Source organism: Mytilus californianus, unplaced genomic scaffold (genome assembly GCF_021869535.1).
Source record: "Mytilus californianus isolate M0D057914Y unplaced genomic scaffold, xbMytCali1.0.p SCAF_8, whole genome shotgun sequence".
Taxonomy (NCBI): Eukaryota; Metazoa; Mollusca; class Bivalvia; order Mytilida; family Mytilidae; genus Mytilus; species Mytilus californianus.
Genome location: NW_026262734.1, coordinates 91813552 through 91836471, shown reverse-complemented (window position 1 = coordinate 91836471; position 22920 = coordinate 91813552). Strand labels below are relative to the sequence as shown.

The 22920-nt window shown below is 30.5% G+C and overlaps 2 protein-coding genes across 11 annotated transcripts in view; one reads left to right on the top strand and one right to left on the bottom strand.

Moving 5' to 3' along the window:
* Nucleotides 1-291: 291 nt before the first annotated feature.
* Nucleotides 292-7280, bottom strand: LOC127711217 (ADP-ribosylation factor-like protein 6-interacting protein 4). Its single transcript, XM_052217185.1, has 5 exons — nt 6948-7280; nt 5594-5772; nt 4363-4456; nt 2069-2138; nt 292-621 (listed from the first exon to the last, which is right to left on the bottom strand). The coding sequence occupies exons 1-5, from the start codon at nt 7178-7180 to the stop codon at nt 562-564; spliced, it is 636 nt and encodes a 211-aa protein (XP_052073145.1). The 5' UTR covers nt 7181-7280; the 3' UTR covers nt 292-561.
* A 193-nt stretch (nt 7281-7473) lies between these two features.
* Nucleotides 7474-22920, top strand: part of LOC127713087 (leucine-rich repeat-containing protein 43-like) — a 32444-nt gene continuing 16997 nt past the window's right edge. For 5 of the 10 annotated variants that reach the window (XM_052219701.1, XM_052219694.1, XM_052219698.1 and 2 more), the window contains exons 1-12: nt 7475-7669; nt 8970-9048; nt 10181-10374; nt 10894-11004; nt 11765-11895; nt 12623-12743; nt 13765-13882; nt 16254-16330; nt 16990-17175; nt 18330-18377; nt 20298-20412; nt 22373-22641. In XM_052219701.1, the coding sequence (XP_052075661.1) occupies nt 7574-7669; nt 8970-9048; nt 10181-10374; nt 10894-11004; nt 11765-11895; nt 12623-12743; nt 13765-13882; nt 16254-16330; nt 16990-17175; nt 18330-18377; nt 20298-20412; nt 22373-22641 (1545 nt within the window). In that variant the 5' untranslated portion in view covers nt 7475-7573. Of the gene's footprint in view, nt 7670-8969; nt 9049-10180; nt 10375-10893; nt 11005-11764; nt 11896-12622; nt 12744-13764; nt 13883-16253; nt 16331-16989; nt 17176-18329; nt 18378-20297; nt 20413-22372; nt 22642-22920 lie in introns of all 10 variants that reach the window. The other 5 variants (XM_052219697.1, XM_052219696.1, XM_052219695.1 and 2 more) reach the window with 5 other exon arrangements.

The following is a 22920-nucleotide window of genomic DNA, read 5'->3' as shown; positions in this document are numbered from 1 at the left end:
GCCTGTACCAACTACCAAGTCAGGAATATGGCAGTTGTTTTTCACTTGTTCTGTTGATTGATAGCATTTGATTTTCTCAGTTTTTATGGACTTCTCCTTTTTTAATTTGTCTTGGAGTACAGTATGTTTGTTATTTTACTTTTTATATCTCATTATACACTATGGGTTTTGCTCATTGATGAAGGCCATTGTGACCTATAATTTCTAAAATCCAAGTCATTTGGACTCTTTTTGAAAGATGTCTCATTTAATTATTTTATCTAAAAACAAAGAAAATGAAAAACAAAAACATTAAATATACATGTATTTTATTTATTTGATGATCTACTCACAGAAAGACACTAACAAATAATTTTAAAATATCTTAACAAAGGCTTAAAGCCTATATACATAAAATTAACAATAACAGTTAAGCATGTTATTGTCTATTGATTTGCATATACAAATTCTCTGAACACATTGTGCTTCTAGGATTAAATCATATTTGGTGCTTTATGCATGCAACACTGGACATTTGACACTGCCTTTGTAAAATGAGTCAAGAAGAAAGCAGTTTATCTCTCATTTCTTATTCAATCCCATCTTAGCCTGGAAGAAAACTCCATCACCTAGAGTAGATTGCTACAAAAGACAAAAATGTAAAATTCACTTTCGAGTTTTGCTCTTTTTGACTTACAAATTTTGATCAAGATATTCGTTTTCTGCACACCACCTGTGTTATGAGATATTACATGTACATACTAAAAAATTGGTCTATTCTAAAACACAAGTGAAAATCATTAGAGATTTTAATTGATGCAAGTACTGGAACCTGTTTATTCAATACTCCCTCCCTGACATTCAAATTTCAACAGAGGCAAAGTTTTTGCAAATTTGACTTTGTACCCTTCATTTTTAAACAGAAAAAAAACAAATTGCCAATAGTTTGTTCAATAACCACTTTGCAATAGTTAGAAGCTATAAATATCAGTGATGTTATGTTTGAGATGACTGATACCATGTAATAATCGTGCATGCATATGTCAGCCTTTCGAGTCCGGTGTGTTAGAAAGAGTAAAATATCAATTAATAGAGAATATGAAATGTGTTTTTTTCATATTACAACCATAACAACAATAAACAGCAAAATAATCCCAAGAACTCTATGGGGTATGATATCAGAAGATGTGATATGAGTGCCAATGAGACAACTCTCCATCCAAGTCACAATTTGTAAAAGTAAACCATTATAGGTCAAAGTACGGCCTTCAACACGAAACCGTGAAGCCGGCTATTTAAAAGTGTGCATCACATTTTTTAGGTTATTCCGAATAGACAGAAATAATATTACAGTCATTCCTTATAATTTAATTCTAAATTCCATTTTTAAGGAGTAAATCATGAAAAAATGTTGATGACGTCACGGTCACATGACAAAATCATGTCTATGAGCTGATAGACAAAAAACATTCAGCCTATCAGAAGATGTGTTACATCCAAAATTATTTTTTTTTTATTATAAACCTAAAACAGATGTTGTTTTTTTTCTGTTGAAGTTGGATAAAGCCTGTCCAACTGTGAGTTTATATCAATATCATCATGGATGGCTGATAAAGAATGATTTCCATTGATTGTCCTCAATGTAAAATTTACTTGTATTTACTACTAAATATTTAACAAATTCAATTAAAATACACTTCTAAAGAGAGGGGAGATAAGCATTTGATATGTAACAATCTAATAAATTGAAATTTATACAACCCTATCTTGGGCTAGAACTTCACTACACAAGTTGATTTAATTTCAATAAGATTATAGGTGATCAGTTGTATGGCAAAATTTCTTCATTCAGTGGCAAGAAAACTGAGATGTTTCTCCCGGTCCATTAAACATGTAGATCCTCCAAATTTGTTATGTGATCTCATTCTATATAAATGAAATAGTTGCCACTGTACCTGGAGCTACCGAGTACATGTATTAACCAATCATATAAACACAAAAATATGTAAATATGAATTTAAATAAGTTTACATAACTGAATATCTGCCTTTCTAAATGAAAATAATAGGCAATATTATACATGAGTTACCTTGTTAATTTCTTTATGTCTGTCTCTGCTAACAATTTCTTCTAAAATTTCACCATCTCCTTTGACCAATCTAGAATAAAAAAATATATAAAAAACTACTAGTCTTTTTGTTTTCATATGATAGTTGTTCTTTGAGCTTTGTATCAATATTCTGAATTAAGTCATTTGCAAATGATTTTTACAGTTTGTTCTTAGTTTGTGCTGTTGCACTATTGTCCAAGGTCAGGGAACTTAGAGCACTCACAAACATGTTTAACCCCACCACATTCTTTATGTACATGTTCCCAGTCAGGAGCCTGTTATATAAAAATAAGAAGATGTGGTATGATTGCCAATGAGACAACTCTCCACAAGAGACCAAATGACACAGAAATTAACAACTATAGGTCACCGTACAGCCTTCAACAATGAGTAAAACCCATACCGCATAGTCAGCTATAAAAGGCCCTGAAATGACAAATGTTATTCAAACGAGAAAACTAACAGCCTAATTTATGTACAAAATAATGAACGAAAAACAAATATGATATACAGCAACAAACGACAACCACTGAATTACAGGCTCCCGACTTGGGACAGGCACATACAGAATGTGGCGAGGTTAAACTAGTTTGAAGGCGCGCCAACCCTCCCCCTAACCAGGGACAGTAGAGTAACATTACAACATAACAACAAACTATAAAAATCAGTTGAAAAGGGCTTAACTCATCAGATTGATACAAAGCAGAAATACATCGAACAAAAACACAGAGTGCTGTCTTTCATATTTGTTTTGTTTATTGGCTTTCTCGTTTGAACTATTTCACATTTTGTCATGTCAGGGCCTTTTATAGCTAATTATACATTTAGGGTTTTACTTATTGTTGAAGGCTTTACATTGACCTATAGTTGCTTTCATCCACATCATTGTGACTCTGATGGATAAATGTCTCATTGGCAACTATACTTCATCTGCTTATTTTTATACTATTTTGATCAGGTCATAACTGTCCCTTCTCACCAGATAAAATTTGTTTCCCAATACTACCTTCACTTGGGTAATTTTAGTTACTCCTATATATCTAATCCTACTTTACCATATAAATGAAGAAAACAAATCAAGGATGCACAGCTACATTGTACAGAAGGCACCAACGTCCATAAATAAATCAATTTTAAATAATGATTTGTTTTAGAAGGTTTGGAAAAGATGCTCACCTCTCAAACATTTCCTAAGTATGCTATTGTATAAATAAGTTTGGTATAGATTTTCTTTTTTTCTTTTTTAATTAGAACCAGGGATATCTCCAGCAAATTATGTTGGAGATATAAGATATTTCTGAAGAAGGAGATCATCCTCTGAGAAAAATTCACTAAATGTATATTTGCCATAGAACCTACTGAAAAGAGGGTGTTTTCATCAATGATTACAAGAGAGGTCATCAGAGGGAGACCAGACATCATTGAGATGGGAGCCATCTCTGTGGGCCCCGCTGTGAATAACGTGTGGTAAGAATTTGTATGGATAAGCTGATACGAAGCACTTTATTAAGTTTTGACCTTGAACTTTGACCTAGGAAGTTGTACAAACATTCTGACACACCCTCTGGTGTTGGTTAATATGCATGTCAAGTATAAAGTATGAATTTATAACGGTTCTCTAGATATAGAGCGGACATAATTTGTTACGGATGGACGGACGGACAGACTGATCACTATAGGGCGGGCCCTAATAATTTTTGTAGATTTGAAACGTTTGAAAGTTGTTTCCTATGCTTGAAGAAAACTTCTGTCTACATCACGGACTTTTTAAGCACACTACATTGTGATATGTCAATGGTTTTCATATATGACTGTTAACATATCCTTTATAGATGATTAATAGTTTTCCTCAACTTGATTAGACAAATTAAAAATTTAGACATACATGTATGTTTATAAGAGAATGGTAACAAAAGAAAGCAAAATGAACTTATATAAATAACTGAACTGCATTTTTAGATTTTTTTGTTTTTTTGTTTTTTGTTTTTTCTATTTTCATAATTATATAAAGGTTACCTCAATAATGTATATGCAACTCATGTTTAAGCAATTAACTTAATATTTTGACAACAAATTTTATTTCTTCAGTGTATTTTTAAAAAAATGTGAACTTTTTTTATAGCTTTCATAAAAATAATCAGCGAATTCTGGAAAGACATAAAGAACTTTTGACAAAATTTGCATACAAATTTTGTATAACAGGTTTACGCACAAGTTTGACTAATTGCAATTGTCAAGATACATTTTTTCGTAGTTTGCAGGTAAATTGTTACCTGTTCCTGCCAGTTTCTGGATCATACACTCTTTTAATTACACTCTGTTGTTTTTCCCATTCTTCTTTTGTCATTGGCTTCATGGTTCTTACTGCTAAAAAAGAAGAGATGATACAATATTTCAATTACAACATGTACAAGTACATTTTGTAATTATAATACCAAGGAGTGGTAAACATGTCCCATTCATGAGTGACTTGATTTATTAATTGCTAAACAAATAGCAAAAATTAAAACTCCATCTAGTCAATGTTAGTGAACCAATGCTGTTGTTCTTAATTTTTGGTAGAGACTCCTGAAGTTGATACCTTTGAATGCAGGGTTGTCAGCAAATATTATTAAATAATTAAAGTACCAATTTGACAACACTTCATGAGAATAATTTTATCAAAATTGCAGTCTCATCAAATGTTGTTGTCAAATTGGTATTTTAAATAGTAAAAATGTACTAATCTGACGGTTAATATAAAATAAGAAGATGTGGTATGATTGACAATAAGACAACTATCCATCAGAGACAGAATGATGTGGATGTAAGAAACTATAGGTCACTGTACCACCTTCAACAGCAAAACCCATACCACATAGCAAGCTATAAAAGGCACTGACATCTTTTATCATGTTTATATAGTTTAATAACTTTAATGCTGCTATAGTTTGATATATGTGTTTATGAGCAATTTGTACATTTTTCCTTTGATCTTGCTGCCTAATATTTATTAAGATTATGGACAGGATTTGAAATGTAAAAATATCAGGCAATGACATCATGTATCATTGCAGCAACATCGCATGTCCATGTTCATCCACGTCAATTTATCAATGAAATGCATGCAACTTCATTCATTAAACAGAACAACTACCACAACATTTTGTACACGCAAAAGTAGTTTTACTAACTAATTCATTTTCTTTCCTATTCTCAACCAAAAAACATTTTGTTAAGACAATTGCTGATAAGAAGAACAATGGCATTTCATTTTTTTATACTGACTTATTCAGCTCGAATATCAACCTAGACATGCTAGAAGGCTGGCTTGATATGCTTGCTGATAATGTCAGAATCAAAAACAAAAAAGCCATTATTTTATATATATCTTATTCAAAATAGACTTATATGCAAGGAAAATCATTTATCTGTAGGAATCTTTCAATGGATGATATGTATTTTCACTTATACATCATTACATGTATTGGTCTACATGTAACTATTTTAATGTTTATCTCATACCATTTTTTGTTTCTTTTTCCTTGCTTTTCAGCTTCACATCTTCATTTTTAATAAGTTTTTCTAATTCTAGTTGTGGCTCTGCTTTATCTTTGGAAGACTTTTTCTTTTTTCGTTTCTTCTTTTTCTTTTTAGATTTTTTTCTTTCCCTAGAGGCACTTGCAGAACTGCTTGAAGATGACCTTGAAGAAATAAAATTTGTTGTCATAATATTAAGTTAATTGCTTAAAGATTTGTGTAGTTGCATATACATTATTTAACATCATCAGTATTTTCAGTAAATCATGGTCAGTCAGGGGTACTACTTGTACAAGTAATCTTTATTTACTTGAAGAAGTAAATCAAATATACTTATATAAGTTAATTATAATGTTTGAATAATCTCCCCTTAATTTTCTCAAAAATTTACTTGTATAAGTAATTTTTTTTTACAATCCCACAAGTATTCTCAAGTTTTGAGATGTAAAAACATGCCTTTAACAATTTTTCTCAGGTTAGCTCATAATTTTTTATTAGAGTTCAATGTTTCATCCCATTAATTCAACAAAGAAACTGATTGCACAAAGATCTTAAGTATTTGCGCAAGGCCTTCAAAAATTGCCCCATTGGGGCTTGTAAATGAGCAGTGTTCTGAAGATAACAGACAAATGAGATTTTCATTGTCCATGAAATTACACTTAAATGATTAGTAAAGACATCTGCAAAGGACAGACAACTAAAAATTTTATTAGAGCAAAGAAGTCCTAAGAATTCAAGAAAAGAAGATAGGATGACTTTTATACTTGTATAAGTAAAAAAAATCTGAATGTCTAAGGGACATAACTAAGCCAAAAAATTATTTATCTATACTACTACTAGTAAATAAAATACACTTGTATAAGTATCCTACAAATTTACTTATATAAGTATATTAATATTTACTTCTTCAAGTAAATAAAAATTACTTGAAGTAGTACCCCTGACTGATGGTTATGTAAACAAATAAAAAAAAAATAAATTGCTCTTTGCTCATTTAATATCTGTTGACGGAGGCTGCAGGGTTGTAAGGCATTCAATTTCCTGGTTATCAATATGTCTAATTACCAAAAAGTATCAAGAAAATGATATGGATTTTATTCTCTTTCACAGGTAACACCAGCTTCATATACATGTAAGCTCATTGTTCAGTGGTAATCGTTTGTTGGTGTGGTTCAACCTTTTAACCTGTCCCACACAACTCCAATTTTAACAGTACATATTTATTTGTGTGATAATGCTCCAGAGGAGCCTGGCACAGTAAAGAAAGAAGAAGAAGAATAAAATGAGTGCTGTGCCTGTGGCAGTGCTGGTAAATGAGACCGTAATACTAGATTCTCACCTATGCTTAGATTTATGTTTCTTCTTTCTTTTATGTTTTTTAGAATCTTTTGATGTCCTTCTCCTTGATGAACTAGAACTTTGGGAATTCGAACTCGAGCTTGATGAACTGGACGAATCTGAACTTGATGAACTATGTCTACGTTTCTTTTTGTTTCTGGACTTAGATCTTGATTTTCTTTTCTTTGAATGCAACGGTGACCTCGACCGTGATCTATTACTCGATTTTCCCATTTAATTTATTTCATCTGATCAATTAAACGCTAAAAATGTGCAGAAACAGTCGGGAATGGTGAAAAATTTCCAAATCTTATGGGCGCAGACATTTTGTTTTTAGATATTTCGGACCAAGATAAAATACTTACAAAACAAAACTACTTTTATTACAAGTAATATGCAGTAAATTGTATTAATTGGTTTATTTTTATTCTTTTTGATGATAATATATATGAATGGTGTATTCTAAAAGAAGACACAAATATATTGTTTAACCCTATTTAAATTCGTTTTTTTAACGATTCTGTTATTTATATTTCCCTAGCAGCGGAAGTAGCACTTGGCGTCAAAATGGACGTTCTGGTTGCCATCCAAAAGTTTTCCACATTTTGAGATTTTATATATGTAAAAATGACAACTGTAGAGCCAAACCGTGCATTTTATGCATTTGAAACACAACTGAGAACGTTGTGTTTGAAAGAATTTCCGTGTGGAGGTGGATCTTGGGTAGGAACAATGTTTAAATGCATTTTTTAACTCTATATGATATTATATGGTTTCAAAAAGAGAGAAGTAGAGATACCAAGGGCAATCATAAACCATAAGACAAAAAAAAAAAACCAGGCAGCACTATGTCCAAAATAAATACTTAAGAAAGACAAGCAGTCAGCAAAACATAACACAGAAAACTGTAGGTTGAGTAAGGCGAGCACATCCAAACTCAGATACTGTAGAAGGGTTGTTTTTTTCTGCTTCTCTAGTGATTTGCTCCTAAAGGGAACACTAATGGAGGAAAGGCCCATTTGGGTCAAAACCGCAATGATGTATAAAGTCCTTAAATAACATGGCTGAGATAAAACATAAAGGAGCACATGATTTCCTCCTAATGCTTGCACTAATTTGTATCTGATTGCCTAAAAGTGTGATGTTAAATAAAACAATATTAATAAGAATTCACCAATAATCTTCTGGATCTCATTACTTAGCACCTGCCTCATATTTATTGATTATAGTCTCTTGTCTAATCCTTGGATTCGCCAAATTCATAAACGATCAGTGCATGCTCATTGCAAGTTCTGTAACCCTTAATAAGATACACTTTACTGAATGTGATAGTTTAAAAGAAAAAGAAAAATTTCCAAATCAAAATATAGCACTAATGACTAACATTAAGAAATAAAAGGCAACACAAATATATTTTGAACAAAACTAGGGATAACTAAGGTTCTCTTGAAGGGTAGGCAGCTCCTGCTCCACTTATGATAAGTCACTTTTGGTGATGCAATTAGATAAAAAGCTCATTGACATTTAAACCTTTCAGAACTTAGTTTGTATTCATTGATACAATACTTTTTAATATTGTTTTCCTTGTCATTGAATTTTGCCAGTTTGGAATACACATGTCCACATATTTTGACCTAGGGCTAAAATTTTTCTGAAGTGATGTTTTTTGTAACTTTTGTAATTCTGCTGACCAAGATATAAAAGTGGGAGAGTTGAGGAATCACAGATCAGTTCAGTCCTGACACATTTTTGTCAATGTCCCCAGATTTCATAAATGTCATTGTATACTATATTTGACCAGTTTAGACTTTGATGTCAGCTAGTGACAGATTTGTATATTGAATTCAATCGCAATTGATTTTTAAGGGACTCTGGGTGGACAGGTTTCTTTTATTGAAGACAGATTGTTTTTTAGGGTTTGTTGTTATTTTTGAACGCATATATTTTATTCATCCACAATAACATCTTTTAATTTTATCAGGTTTAATATTGATGTTCTAATGCTATTTTTGTTCTTTTTCAGAGAGAAACAAAGACTAAAAATCTTAAAAAACTAAAAACAAAAGACGATGTTGAAAGCAAATATTCCATAACACTCAAAGGTATTTATATTTCCTAACTCTACATCTGAGGCAAAATAAAAAATAAATGTCTGTTTCCTGCCTCCAAACATTATAAAAGAAACGGGTCAGTTCATCAGGATTCTACTTTTTTTTGCATATTAACAAAATCTTGAAAACCAGCATGTTTTCTCAGATAGATATCCTGTTTTATACTTATGCACATACTTTGCGCATGCATGTTGTTACGTTTATAATTTTCAATGTTGACAAGTTTTACATTCAATATTCGTCAACCTTCTTACAAATTTAAATCGATAGTACAGTGGAAATAGGATTTGTAGTCAATGACTCATATTACGCTTTTTCTTGAATTATTTTTTGGAAAGGCAATAAGATGTTTTCGGGTCGGAAATTAAACTTAGGGTTGGTCAGGAGACAGAAAATAGGCATATATTTGTTTTTGGTCTGAGGTGAATTTTCTAATTTCCATCAATCCATGGTGGGAATCAGAAGAGAGTTGACAAAACTTTTAAGATGGTCACCTGCACTAATCCTTGGAGGGGACATGCAATTTTCTTTCATCATAAATGTTAGACTTAAACATAAAATACCTATTAAAGAATTATTTAAGCTTTTATATTCAAAATTTTTACAGCCCTATTTTTATTCTGAATGGGCTTTCTATACATCCTCGTCCTTTGGTCTCTGGTGTATAGTTGTCCCATTGGCAATCATAACACTTCTCCTTAACTATATTGACAAGTTGGGGAGGTGGATATGATAAAATACACACCTGAGCTGTAGTGTAAATTAGACTTGTCCCCTGTCCTTTGTCTTTTTGACCCAGATATTATTATGTTTCAAGGGAGTGTACCAGCCTTTAGTGTAAACGAACTGCCACCAATGTAAATGATATGGTCAGTTTTTTCAGTACATTTATTTACTCCAGCTGACTGTTCAGAATTTGGGCCTATAAAATTCCATTTGGGCCTGAGGATTTCAGAATGAACAGATCCCTGGCTTATGCTTTGAAAATTTAGGTGTGAAGACTGCAAGCCTGGAAAAGAATCCTTTGATTGTCATCGTAAACGAAAGAGCACTCAAAGGGGCAATTATGACTCAGTTATTCAGCATTTTTCCATATTTTTCATATTTTATTTTACATTTATAGATTTTGGGGCTGAACATGAAAAGACTGAAACGTTACAAGAATATGTTGGATCAAAGCTATCACCATGGAATTTGGATTACAGCTGGAGTGAGGAAGCAAAGCAGTTGAGAGAAATTGCTGTCAAATCACCATGGCTAATAGATGATAATTTTATACTTAGTCATTTTAAGACTTTAAGAATTGTAGATAAACAAGTAAGTTAGAACAAGACCACAGGTTCTGTGTGTTTGCTGTAAAGATTATAATTCATTTTTTTTAGCTCAATGTAAACTTTTTTGTTTTTGTGTTGATGGGTTGCTGTCTCATTTACAACATATTTTTGTTTTATTTAAAATATTATGTAAAACTATGAATTCATTTATTTTCATTTTTTGGAAAAATCTTATTTCATGGATACTTGATTTTGATGTTTTAATAAATTCTGCAAATTATTTTGGTCACAAAGGTGTGTTTCGATGTGAAATTTGACCAAAGTGGGAAAAAATGAATTATGTTTCTTACTTTTAATTGAATTTTGTTCACTGGAAATCATCTTTTATTAACAAGTTACATATTTTTTACTGGATATGACATATCACACAACTATGGGACCCCTTAACCTTGGTTAGAGAAACTGGATTAAATTTCTATACCCTGGGCTTCTCTTGAAGGTGATATTGTATTGGATTTTGTGTGTCTAATTTTGTGTTAATTTTTGTTTATTTATTTTCTAGGTTGCAGAAGTAGACAAAGAACTATTAAAGTTTAGAAATTTAGAAGAACTGACCTTAAGTGCCAACAAGCTTGTAACAGTAAACACCAAAAATCTTCCTCTGTCTTTACGAGTAAGTAAACAAACTCATAACAATTAACACTTAAAACTTTCATCAAGAAAGAATAGCAACCTCTTTATCTTTTTCTAATTAAATTTTGACTGTATCACCATTTATCCATTTTTCAATCAAATTTAAGAAATTTCTATCATATATGTTGTTAAGTGCCTATCATCCTTTACACAATCAAAGCTTGAAGGTATAATATTTCTGATTGAAAAAAAAAGAAATATTTTACTACTACGATGGTTGATTAAAAAAATTAGAACCATCAAGTCATCAAGTTATTAAATTAAATTTTTTTTACATTACAGGTGAATAAGTCATAAATATGTTAAAATCTGCTACACAAATTTCTCACATGAATACTGTTTCCATGTTTTTTTCAGATTTTTGCCATTTATCATGTTTTCTTTGAGTGAAAATTGTGGCCTTTTTAGAATATGGTCCAAATACCTAAAATGAATAATATTGATTTAGCTCCCCTTTAATCACTTTTGATTTGTGCCTTCCTCCTTATTTGTATAAAAGGTAACTTATAATTTATGGCAAATATCAGGCTTTCATGTATTTTCAAAATTTCTATGAAATATTGGTTTAAGATACATTTTTAAAAGAAAGTTTTAATCTTAGTGTAGCAAAATTGGAGGTGAAATTATATTTTTTTGTGATTTTATAAAAATTGTCAATAAATAAAAAGAAATTGGTTTAAGTGTCAAATTTGTTAAAAGTAACCTTAATTATTTCTATGATTTTTTTTTGTTCATCTTAGGTACTAGAATTATGTGCAAATCAAATCAGCGATTTGTCAGCCCTGTGCGTCAGACCACCATTACTAATTCATCTGGGACTTGGAATGAACAAAATATCCTTTATGGGAGATTATCTGACAGGTGATTATTGGTAAGTTATTCCTGTCTTATGCTTACCAATATAAAAATAAGGAGATGTGGTATGATTGCCAATGAGACAACTATCCACCAAAGTTCAAATGAAGTGAATGTAAGCAATTATAGGCATCCGTACAGCCTTCCAAGTCTGTATTCAAATACACATATTTTATAGATAGGAAAAAATATCCTCTATAGAATTCAATTACTATTGAAAAATCATTTCTCTTATTTATTTACCAATCAATTAAGGTTACCTCCTTTTTTAGCTTGATTGCATCAGCATTTCTCATTTATACATGACTGTGGGTTTGTAGTGCCTTAAATCTTTAATCATATGTGGACTTATTTATAATTCACCTGATTTAAAGCGTGTTATTCCATTTTTGCTAATGCAGTCCATTTAATAATATAAGTGTTTACCTTATTTTAATCCAAAATACACATATTTCAAATTCCTATATTGTATTGTCATGTGATGGTAACCAGGTAACCAAAACAGTTTCCATTTAGCATTTACTTTCACCTATAAAATTTATGTGAAATAAGAAAACTAATATGATCTATTTTAGAATGTGTCTTATTGTTTTTTGGTTTTCTAAAGAATATGCTAGCATACTGTAAAGTCTCAAACATTTTTTGTATTCTATATTTCTGGAATATGACAACAGTTTAGAATAAACAGAAAATGAATAATCATTTAGCAGAAAACTAATCTTAAACATGTCATTATATTTCAGGCCAAATCTTTTGTCTTTGGATCTCAGTCATAACAATTTAAGTGATTTGCTAGATGTTATAAGAAAGCTTGGGACATTACCAAAGTTACGGAATTTGATATTGCAAGGCAATCCATTAGCAGTAAGTTAAAGCTTATATTCCAAGTAACATAAGTGCATAGTACAATTGTAACATAAACTGCTCTATGTATTATTGGAGTTTTACATGTTCCAAATTATGAAATTAAGGAGGTAGACGTAAATGGACATACGGTAACTCTTAAAATTCACTGGACCATTTTTATCAACCATTTTTATAAATACATTATAAGCTACCAATTAACACAGATTATTTTCATTCTGTTTCACAAGAATGCTCATAAGAAAGCTTGGGACACAATGTCATTTGGTCTGTGGTCGATATTGTCTCATTGGCAATCATACTACATCTCCTGATTCATATAATGAAAAGGTTTCATGAATCTGCCTATTACAAGCACATTAATGATTTAAGGAACACATTACTGATTACAGGAACACATTATTGATTTTAAGAACACATTACTGATTTTAAGAAACATTATTGATTTTAAGAACACATTACTGATTTTAAGAACACATTATTGATTTTAAGAACACATTATTGATTTTAAGAACACATTACTGATTTTAAGATAACAATAATGAAATTAAGAACACATTACTGATTTTAAGAACATGTTACTGACTCTAAGAACCCATTACTGATTTTAAGAACACATTATTGTACTGATTTTAAGAACACATTACTGATTTTAAGAACACATCACTTATTATAAGAATACACTACTGATTATAAGAACAAATTACTAATTATAAGAACACATTACTGAATATAAGAACACATTACTGAATATAAGAACACATTACTGATTTTAAGAACACATTACTGATTTTAAGAGTTTTCTTCCCTAAACTGGAGTCTTCTCCCTAAAGAGAACTTCACATTTGTTTAGCATCAGTTTTAAAATCGTTAAGTCTGATCCAAACAACATAACCTTAATCACATTTTTGAGACATAGTAATTTTTTGTAGTAATACACGTGTATGGATATGTGATTATTTTGAAAATAATTTTACTGCAGTTATGGTATTTATGAATTTTAATTTTTTGTTCAATTCAGTTAATAGCTGGTTACCGTGGATATACAATAGATAGTTTGAGAAAGCTGAATATTTTAGATGATATAATGATTTCTGCAGACGAAAAGCATCACTACAAAGGACTGGCGAGACGAAGAGGTGATTTTGTGTTTTTACATATGCAAAGACAATACAATTCAGCTTTGAATATATTATATTCTTACTAATCATAAGATTATAACCTTAGTAGACACACAATTGAATCTAATAACTATGTGTGTATTACCGTTCCTACTCGCTTATTAGTCGGAAAATTGGGAGTAAAATTCATAATCCAGAGAGGGGGGCCGACTAATAGACGAGATCTAGCGACCAGAGGAAAAATCCAAGCTTGAGAAAAGTGGTCAGGAGTGAATTTCCTTGTCAAAACTACGTTTTTGATTGCCAAACCTACATAAATCAATAAATCAAAAGTTTTTGTTGAAAATAAATGACTACAATACTGTCTTTGTGTTTTATTTGTTCTTTGGTAAACATTTTCTGCAAATTCGTGTTGAAATTCTACTGTTTCCGGTTTGTGTATTGATTTTCATGGTCACATGGTTTTCCTATAAACCCAAAAGAAGAGCCAAGAACCAAAAATGAAAAGGAGATAACAATATACCAAATATGTGAAAGGATTTTTTCAGCGGAGTTATTGTGTCATTATTGTGATATCATGATATCAATTCAATGCTTATAAATCATATAATAATCAAAAAATAATTTTAAGATTCATTCCCAAAATCAAAATATTATTCATGAAAGTGTCTCAGGTAAACAAAAATTACAAAATTGATTGACAAACCAATATAATCCATTCATAACCCCAATTAAGAGACAAAGAGTTGTATTTACTAAAGGTGTGAAAACTATCAGTGATAGGTAAACAGATGACACTAATGAGTTGGAGTTAGTTATTTTAATATATTGATTAGCTTCACTTAATTTTTTTAATCCTTTAATCATCACAATATAATAAGAATTATGAAGTGTACATGCTCATTTAACACCGAGTTATGTATTCTGTGAAAAATATTTTCATCAAGTGTTGATTGACTTTAAATTTTTCAGGTTCATATTAGTTTATATTCTCTTTTCTCAAACAATAGGTTGTTAGTCATACCCTACAAAATCATTGATGCATTACGTAAACAACACATGGCTAATCTAACATTTAAACAGTGAACAAAACAAGAGAAATGAATACATCTTTATTATTAACAGCAATATAAATTATCATGATGAGCATCAACTAAATTCAAACCAAACAAACATTAATGCAGAAATGAATATTATTCCTGGATTTGCATTGGTTTTACCGGCGTTCAGTTACTGTCAGCTGAAAAAAAAATGCCCAAATTTTGTCCGACTTATACGAGGGTCAAGACTAAATCCTTAGAATTTGGAGCTGAAAAGGGCCCCCGACTTATAGTAGGATCGACTATTAGGCGAGTTTCTACGGTAGAATATTACATGTTTTTTTTAAAAACTGTATCAAAATGCACTTGCATACATGTACTAGAAAAAAACAGGTCTTAACTACACTTATTATGTTGGCCAACTAAAGTAGACTCAACTCAAAATATGCATTTCACTGTGCAGATAGGCTATATATTTAATTGAATGATGTCTGCAGCTAGAATGGCAACCTAGACCATTTTTTCACATATGGGGAAAAATATTACCATTACAAAAACCTTTCTTCTTCTGCTATACCAAATAATACATTATTGGCCTATACAAATTATGATGGAAACTTTCAGGCAGTATTTTCTGCTGTATTGTAACCACACAAAAAATGTATGTATTTGAATAAAGCTGTCAATTTTGTAAAATTGTCATTATCATGCAAAACAACTCCCCATTCTAACTATTCATTTATGTTTTTGTATTTATAAGGTCTTGTGGACTTCAATGAGGAATATTTATTTATTTGTGACAATTTCATATTTTTTTATTTTTTTTTAAATTCAAATACAATTTATTTCCAATATCCTGTTACAATTACCTTAGTAGCCCAGGAGAGCATAATCAGGGTCCCTGTGTTACATTCTCACTCCTGTCCAGAGAAAACAGGCGTGATAAATGTCCATTTTACTGATAAAATTACATATTGTAGTTTTCTTATATCAAATTAAACCAAGTCAAACACACCCAACATAATGCATTAAATTGATCAAACCAGATCTATAAACAGTGATACCGGTCTACAACAAGGTAAGTTTTTAATTAGGTTATATACATTGCTCTATTTTTTTTATAAACAATGGAAATGTAATAAGAAGGTAAACAAAATCACCTTTTTTTTCTAATGGAATGTATCGATACATTAACTTAAAAAAGTACTTTACTTTTTTAAGACAATTTCATATTTGATCTGTTAATAAAAAAGAAAAAAAGAAAAATATAAAAAATGAGTTTATCTCCCTTTATTTTGATTTTGTTAGATAGAAATTCTCATCCTTACTGATATATTTTTCTTTTGTAGAATATATACTTGATGAAGCCAAAGTAACATTAGAAGTTGGATATATCAAAGGTGTTCCTATGCCAGATGAAATAAAGGTTAGGCTTATGAATGAATAAATACTGTATATTCATAATGATTTGTGATGTTTTTAATATTGTGAAAAATGCGAAAGGGTAAAAATGAAAAGTCTTATTTAATATTTTGATAGCATTATTACATTTACAGTATTTATTGAAATGGCAAAAATAAAAAGCACATTTTTGGTCTTTCCTTCAAAAGTTGCAATAATAAATGCACACACAAAACTTTCTGATTTTACAATAAATTTTTAGATCACTCAGCCACAGTGATACACCAATGGTATTTTACCACTAAATTCTTACTATATTGTCAATCGCAGATCTCTAACAATTGAATTATCATGACTTACATTTGATAATTAGTCAGTTGGATCTGTATATTCTCTTTCCCAAGTATGCATTGCAGCTTTTCTCTCTAGGGTAGTGTGACAACCTGATTTAACAGATGGCCTGAAGTCCCTTTCTTTAGGTACTTACTTACCCAACTTGGCAAACAAAACCAAATAAAAATGCTCTCACGTTTAAATTCAGTGCCAAAACAATTTAAGGGGAATGCTCTTTTCTAGTCATACAATTAGTCCTTTTTGATACTTTACATGAAAAAACATTATATTTTTGTAATCAGGTTGGTCTAACAATTATCTTTTACCATGATTAACTTTTTTTTATTTTAGAATCCAGATGATCAACCAGAATATCCAATAGTAGAAAGAAAATACCTTGTACAGTTTATGTTCCTGGCAGAAACTGTTAGTAAACCTGAAGTTATGCACATACCTCATGATGAATTAGAAATGCCAGGTTTAGGTGGAGAGTCACCCATGCCAAGTGGGGACCAGTCTACTTATTCTGGAATGCCTGTAAGTTAACAAAAAAGAATTACATCTTATCATATTTTTGATAGTATAACAATTATGTCTGTTCACTGTGAATTTATTATTATTCATGGGATACCAATTTTTGTGGATTTTGTGGTTATAGTTAAATGTTCAACAAAGTACATTTTTTCTATAGGCTTTTATGTAAACTTTGGCAAAACCATGACATCAAATATAAAAAAAAACAATGTCAAATTTTCCTAAATCAACAAAACTGGTACCCATGAAAATAAATAAATCCACAGTATGTCAAATGTTTTCATAATCTAGATGAAGATTACAAATCCTTTACCATTTTATATTTTATTTATTCTCCCTTAAGAGTTTTGAATTTAAGTTAAATACAAGCTTCAAAAGCTAAAAAAAAAAAGACAAACTTTGTACGAATAGTCAGACGGACACCAAGTCTTGGCTGTGGATATTATTGTGGTAAATATCTTGAGTTAGATGTATAAGAAAAGATGTGTAGAGTATATGTAAATGAGACAATTATACAAAAAGGGTAGGAAAGTCTTCAAAGTAAGAACTGGAAGCTAAGACACTGCAATCAGATTAAGGTGACTCGTATTAATTAAAACAGTGCTCTATGATATTCATTTACTTTTAATCATCATAACAAAACAAATAAGCAGCTAATTCAAACAGACGATCACAAAGCTATAAACATATAAACAGTCACAAAGCTACATACATATAAACAGTCTCAAAGCTACATACATATAAACAGTCTCAAAGCTACATACATAAAAACAGTCACAAAGCTACATACATATAAACAGTCACAAATCTACATACATATAAACAGTCACAAAGCTACATACATATAAACAGTCTCAAAGCTACATACATAAAAACAGTCACAAAGCTACATACATATAAACAGTCACAAAGCTACATACATATAAACAGTCACAAATCTACATACATATAAACAGTCACAAAGCTACATAGAGATAGACAATCAGTAAGCATCAAACAAGCAACGTTACGATTGAAAAGAATGCTTGGCATCTTGTATTATACTCCATGAATCTATATCATTATTAAGATTTTTTATTAGTATCACTGAAAACCCTTGTGTTTATTTCTTAGGACATAGTCAGTCAGAATATTTTTTGTTTTATTTCTTTGTTCAGAATGGTACAATATTGAAATCTAAGTCTAAAACAAAAAATGGAAAGAAGGTGAATTTTAAGTTTGCATGGTGTTGAGAAGTACATATTTATATCAATTTATTATCATTCATGCATGCAAGCTAATGGTAGAAAGTTCAAATTCAATTTTTTCTGCTCAACCTAAGATATTAGTTGAGTATAATGTTTTCTGATCTGTGTCCATTTGTTTGTCCATCCGAAATTTCATTTGTTCGTCCCAACAGATGTTTAAGTTTTTGGTTAAGATAGTTTACCATAAAGTTGTAGTCACATCAACTTGAAACTCAGTTCAAGTGTTGATTTAGATGTGAACTGTTAAATTTATATGCCAACTTGTGGGTTTAACCCCTAATTTCACAGTTAACTGAACATGGAAATGTAATAGTGTGAAACTAGTATATTCTAAGGATAAATCTTTTGATTAAGGTGGTCATACCTATTTGAAACTTAGTACACATGTTCATTACGATGTGTACTTTGTAAATTTGTATGCCAAATACCTTCATTTCCCTGATTCAAATGTTCACCGAACAAGGAGAAAGATAGTGCAAGTTGGGCAAGGGTCTATGGACACATATTCTTGAGGGATTGGGCAGGGATAAGGGAAACTGAGAATGAGAGGGCAGGTAAAGGGAGTCAGGGGTAGGGCAGCAGGAGTCAGGAGGTGGGAACTTGGGGTAAAGGAGATGGAGTAAAAAATATGGATATATTGGATAAGTTTCACTAATCAATTTTTGTCTGGAATAATTGGGGAGGGAATTAGGAGTAGGGTAGGGGAGGGGGAATCATGGAATAGTTTTACCCTAAGTGTAAATTATTATTAATATTACAGTCAGTTAACATTGTTAATTAACTTTGCACATTATTTGCACTCAAGAAAAATCACACAGTTAAATAATGCTTAACAGCCAACATTATCTGTAAACTATATTGCAACTACATTTCACATACAGTAATATAGGGTTTCTTTGACTAATTAATGAAATGAGATTGTAGCTTTTAAAAACATAATCTTTAGAATTTTTCTGGCATTTTTTATTTTTTTTAAATTTAATAATGTACTTATAGAAATTCACACGGACAAGCAGTTTAAAAAGATTTCTCATTTTTTCTATGACTAAAATTTTCAAGGAAAGTCGTCATTTTGAAGAAATTATGCAAATGCTTTTAAATAATTGTATAAATTTGTATGAAACCACTCTTTTTTCCTTTTTAATTGTTTGATGATAATTTCTTTGTGTCTTTTACGTATTTAGCCTAAATGGTATGTACACATTTTCCATAAAAAAAGTCACATCTAAATGCAATTTAATGTTGGCTGTTTTTACTATATATTATATAAAATGCTATTAGCATTTATGGTTAATTTTATTCATCACTCTTTGCATGTTTAATGACACTCATTGTACATTTTATCAGGGTTTTAAGCAGTGTTGAAAATCAACTGTGCACACCATATGTTTATACTTTTCCATGCACTAAAGTTGAAGTCATGGCTGTATTGATAAATAAAATAAATGTTGATGTTTCCAGTAGTAAGCAATTGATTGTTAAATGTTACATATACATATATATTTTAGATTATTTACACATGTGTAATATTCAAATGAGGACTTCTTTTCGGATTGTGTTTTGAAGGAACTTTACAATTATTTTTTTTATTTACATTTTCATATTATTATATATAATATACTCTTGCGTAGAACTTTCTTATTCTGTGATTTCAAAATTATTTGTAGAAAATTTGGAAAAAATCAAAAGAAAAATAAAGAATTCATTTGGTGAGAATAATATATATTAGTGTAGACAAATACAATAATATTGACCTTCACAAATACAATAATATTGACCTTCACAAATACAATAATATTGACCTTCACAAAATGTTTTTATAAGAATAACACAACCGCTTGACAATGTTTTATTTTGACTATTTATATTGAACTTCAGACAAGTCCAGCCATTGCAGAAATGGAGGAAGAAACTGACATGAGTTTCACAGAGACAGCTAAAAATGTCAATTTCACAGCAGAACCTGAGGTTGTTATAGCCAGAGAACCCACAAGTAATTTTTCCCTAATAAATATTTGGAGTGCTGTATTTTTGTTCTGACAAAATTTAATGACATAAATGAGGGTCTGGATAGAGGATCCCTCATTTCTTTATTGTTTAATTTTTTAGATCATTTTTCTCAATTCTTTATTTTGATCATTATTCTCTTGTCTCGTTTGTCTTTTCTTTTTTTCCCCTTCATTTTGCACTTTTTACTCATTATTCTCTATTATGTAAACTCTACCCAGACCCTCATATATTTTGTGATTGGTTGTGTGAAGTTTTTTATGAATTATGAAGGAGCAAGACTGCAAGAAGAGGAGCACTGTTTGTTCCCAAAGGAATGCTGATGGTTTGCCTAAAATTATGTCCACCAATGTTTATTTTATAGGTTGTTTAGTCTTGTTGATAAAACCCCCCTCGTACAGTCAACTCAGGATATATATTCTCTGGATTTTTGTCCTATTGATTTTTGTCATGAAAATTACTTCAGTATGAATAAAAGATAATGTTGGTATATTTCAACAAGACAGCAACTCAACAATGCAAAAATAAATTAAAGCTTTTTACAGAAAGGTCAAGTATGTTTATTTAAATTATAAAAATTTATAAGAAATTCATGCATCTATAACAAGGATCCGGAAATTAGTACACACAATTTCGGTCATTTTGAGATAACTTAAAAGTTGGTGCCCTTTTACAAAAAAATTTTTCAAATCACACTTCTACTAGATTCATAGCATCAACCAACTTGTTTTGACTGTTTCATCGCATTTACTTCATGAATTTTCTTACCACTTTTTTAAAAACGTTCAAGAACAGTTAAGGGAAGGCAACAGTTAAAAAATGAAACGATTCTAATGACTCAAAATGGTAAATTTCTCAAACATCACTAATGTTTCTTTCGATTTTGAAGACGAAATTAAAACCGGATATTCGGGACAATACTATAAAAGTACGAGTAATTCCGGACTCATTTCCGGTTTTAGCTTTTTGTTTATCAAATTGACAGGAAATAACCGGCTTTTTGATTATTTACCTTTAAAAGTGTTTGAATATTACAGATAATAGTTGCACTTGTTTTTTTAACATGAAATCATTTTGCATTTTACGATAATATGTCTAATCTGCTGAAGCAAATTTCACGCATGTGTATTACATAGTAAATAAAGCATGTGTATTGCTCGTGAAAAATTACTTTTTTCTAAGTAAATTAAATTAAGTTTTAATTTTTAAATCAGAATTGATGATTGTCTTTGCTGAAACGTAATTAAATAATGAAGACAGTTGTCATGGAATTTTAATTTCTTTATAATATTAGTTCTGAGCTTGTGATCAATGTCAGGTGTAAATTAAAAACACAGGTCAAAAGTGATTAGCGATCATTAGCTAGAATTTCCCGAAGGCATTAATATAGTTATTAGGAGGGCCTTCAGGATTATAATACTGTACTGGAGTGGCAGTTTTATAAGAGGAAAGGGATAACAAAACAAAAACAAGTGCAAAATGGCGATTAAGAAACTCGATCTGCATGAAATGACCGAAATTATTTCTGTAAGAAAAGAAAATTTGTCCTAAATCCCAATTTGTCGTTTAGGACAAATAGATTTCAGATTCGGTCATGTGTGGCAAATATGACCATTTCCCGACCCTTGATCTATAAGAAAATTTTTTTTTTTTGAATTACTAATGCAGTTGTATGAATCTAGAAATATTTAATGATGTTTTTCATATTGCAAAAAATTGCAACAGGATAGGTTTCGCAAATATAAAAACTTTAATTTTAATTTTGATAGCATTTTTTGTATAGACCATTTCCTGAAATTGCAGTAATATATCTCAAATTTTGTCAAGATTTCAACAATCCAATAATAATAAATGAACAGTATTTACAGTATTTAAAACACCAAATTAATGATTGTTATTATTTACTTTAGTTTTTAACCCAATAAACCTATTGTATCTTTTCGCAGCTGAATTAGAAAAATTAGAAGAACAAGATCAATCTGTATGTCAGTCAACTCCAGATCCAGGACAGCGTGAAGGAGGTGGTTCTCCTGACAAGGAGCAAAATAAAGAAGAAGCAGATGATGTCATAAAAGAAAGTCCATTGAATTCAGGAATGGGACCATGGTCTGAGGACATCCAATTAAACTGGTCCCAAGTGGTAATAAGGGACGACCTTTTAGGCCTAAGAAACTTTTTCAAACAAGGAATGAATATCATGGTCATGGAAGAAATGGTAAGTCAATAAAAGTCATTATGAAGAAATTGAATTTAATGATGAAGAAAAACTTTCATGTATTAAACTAGTGATGAAGAAATAAAAAAAGATGTCTCAATTTTACAATCTTTCTACTAAGGGAAATGAAAGTGATTTTGGTTTTGATATTGTTGCTAGGGCTGTGACAGCTAATCAGACGGGAGTAAATCATTATCCCCCCTTATAGCTGAAAATTTGTCTTTTTAATACATATTTCTGATTTTAAACCTCTGGTCCCCCATTTTTTTTTTTGTTGTT

Coding starts and splice junctions, on each gene's coding strand:
- LOC127711217 (XM_052217185.1), bottom strand. CDS start 7,180: ATGGGAAAATCGAGTAATAGATCACGGTCGAGGTCACCGTTGCATTCA. Junction 5,773..6,947: donor AAACATAAATCTAAGCATAG/GTGAGAATCTAG, acceptor TATTTCTTCAAG/GTCATCTTCAAGCAGTTCTG. Junction 4,457..5,593: donor GGAAAAAGAAACAAAAAATG/GTATGAGATAAA, acceptor CTTCTTTTTTAG/CAGTAAGAACCATGAAGCCA.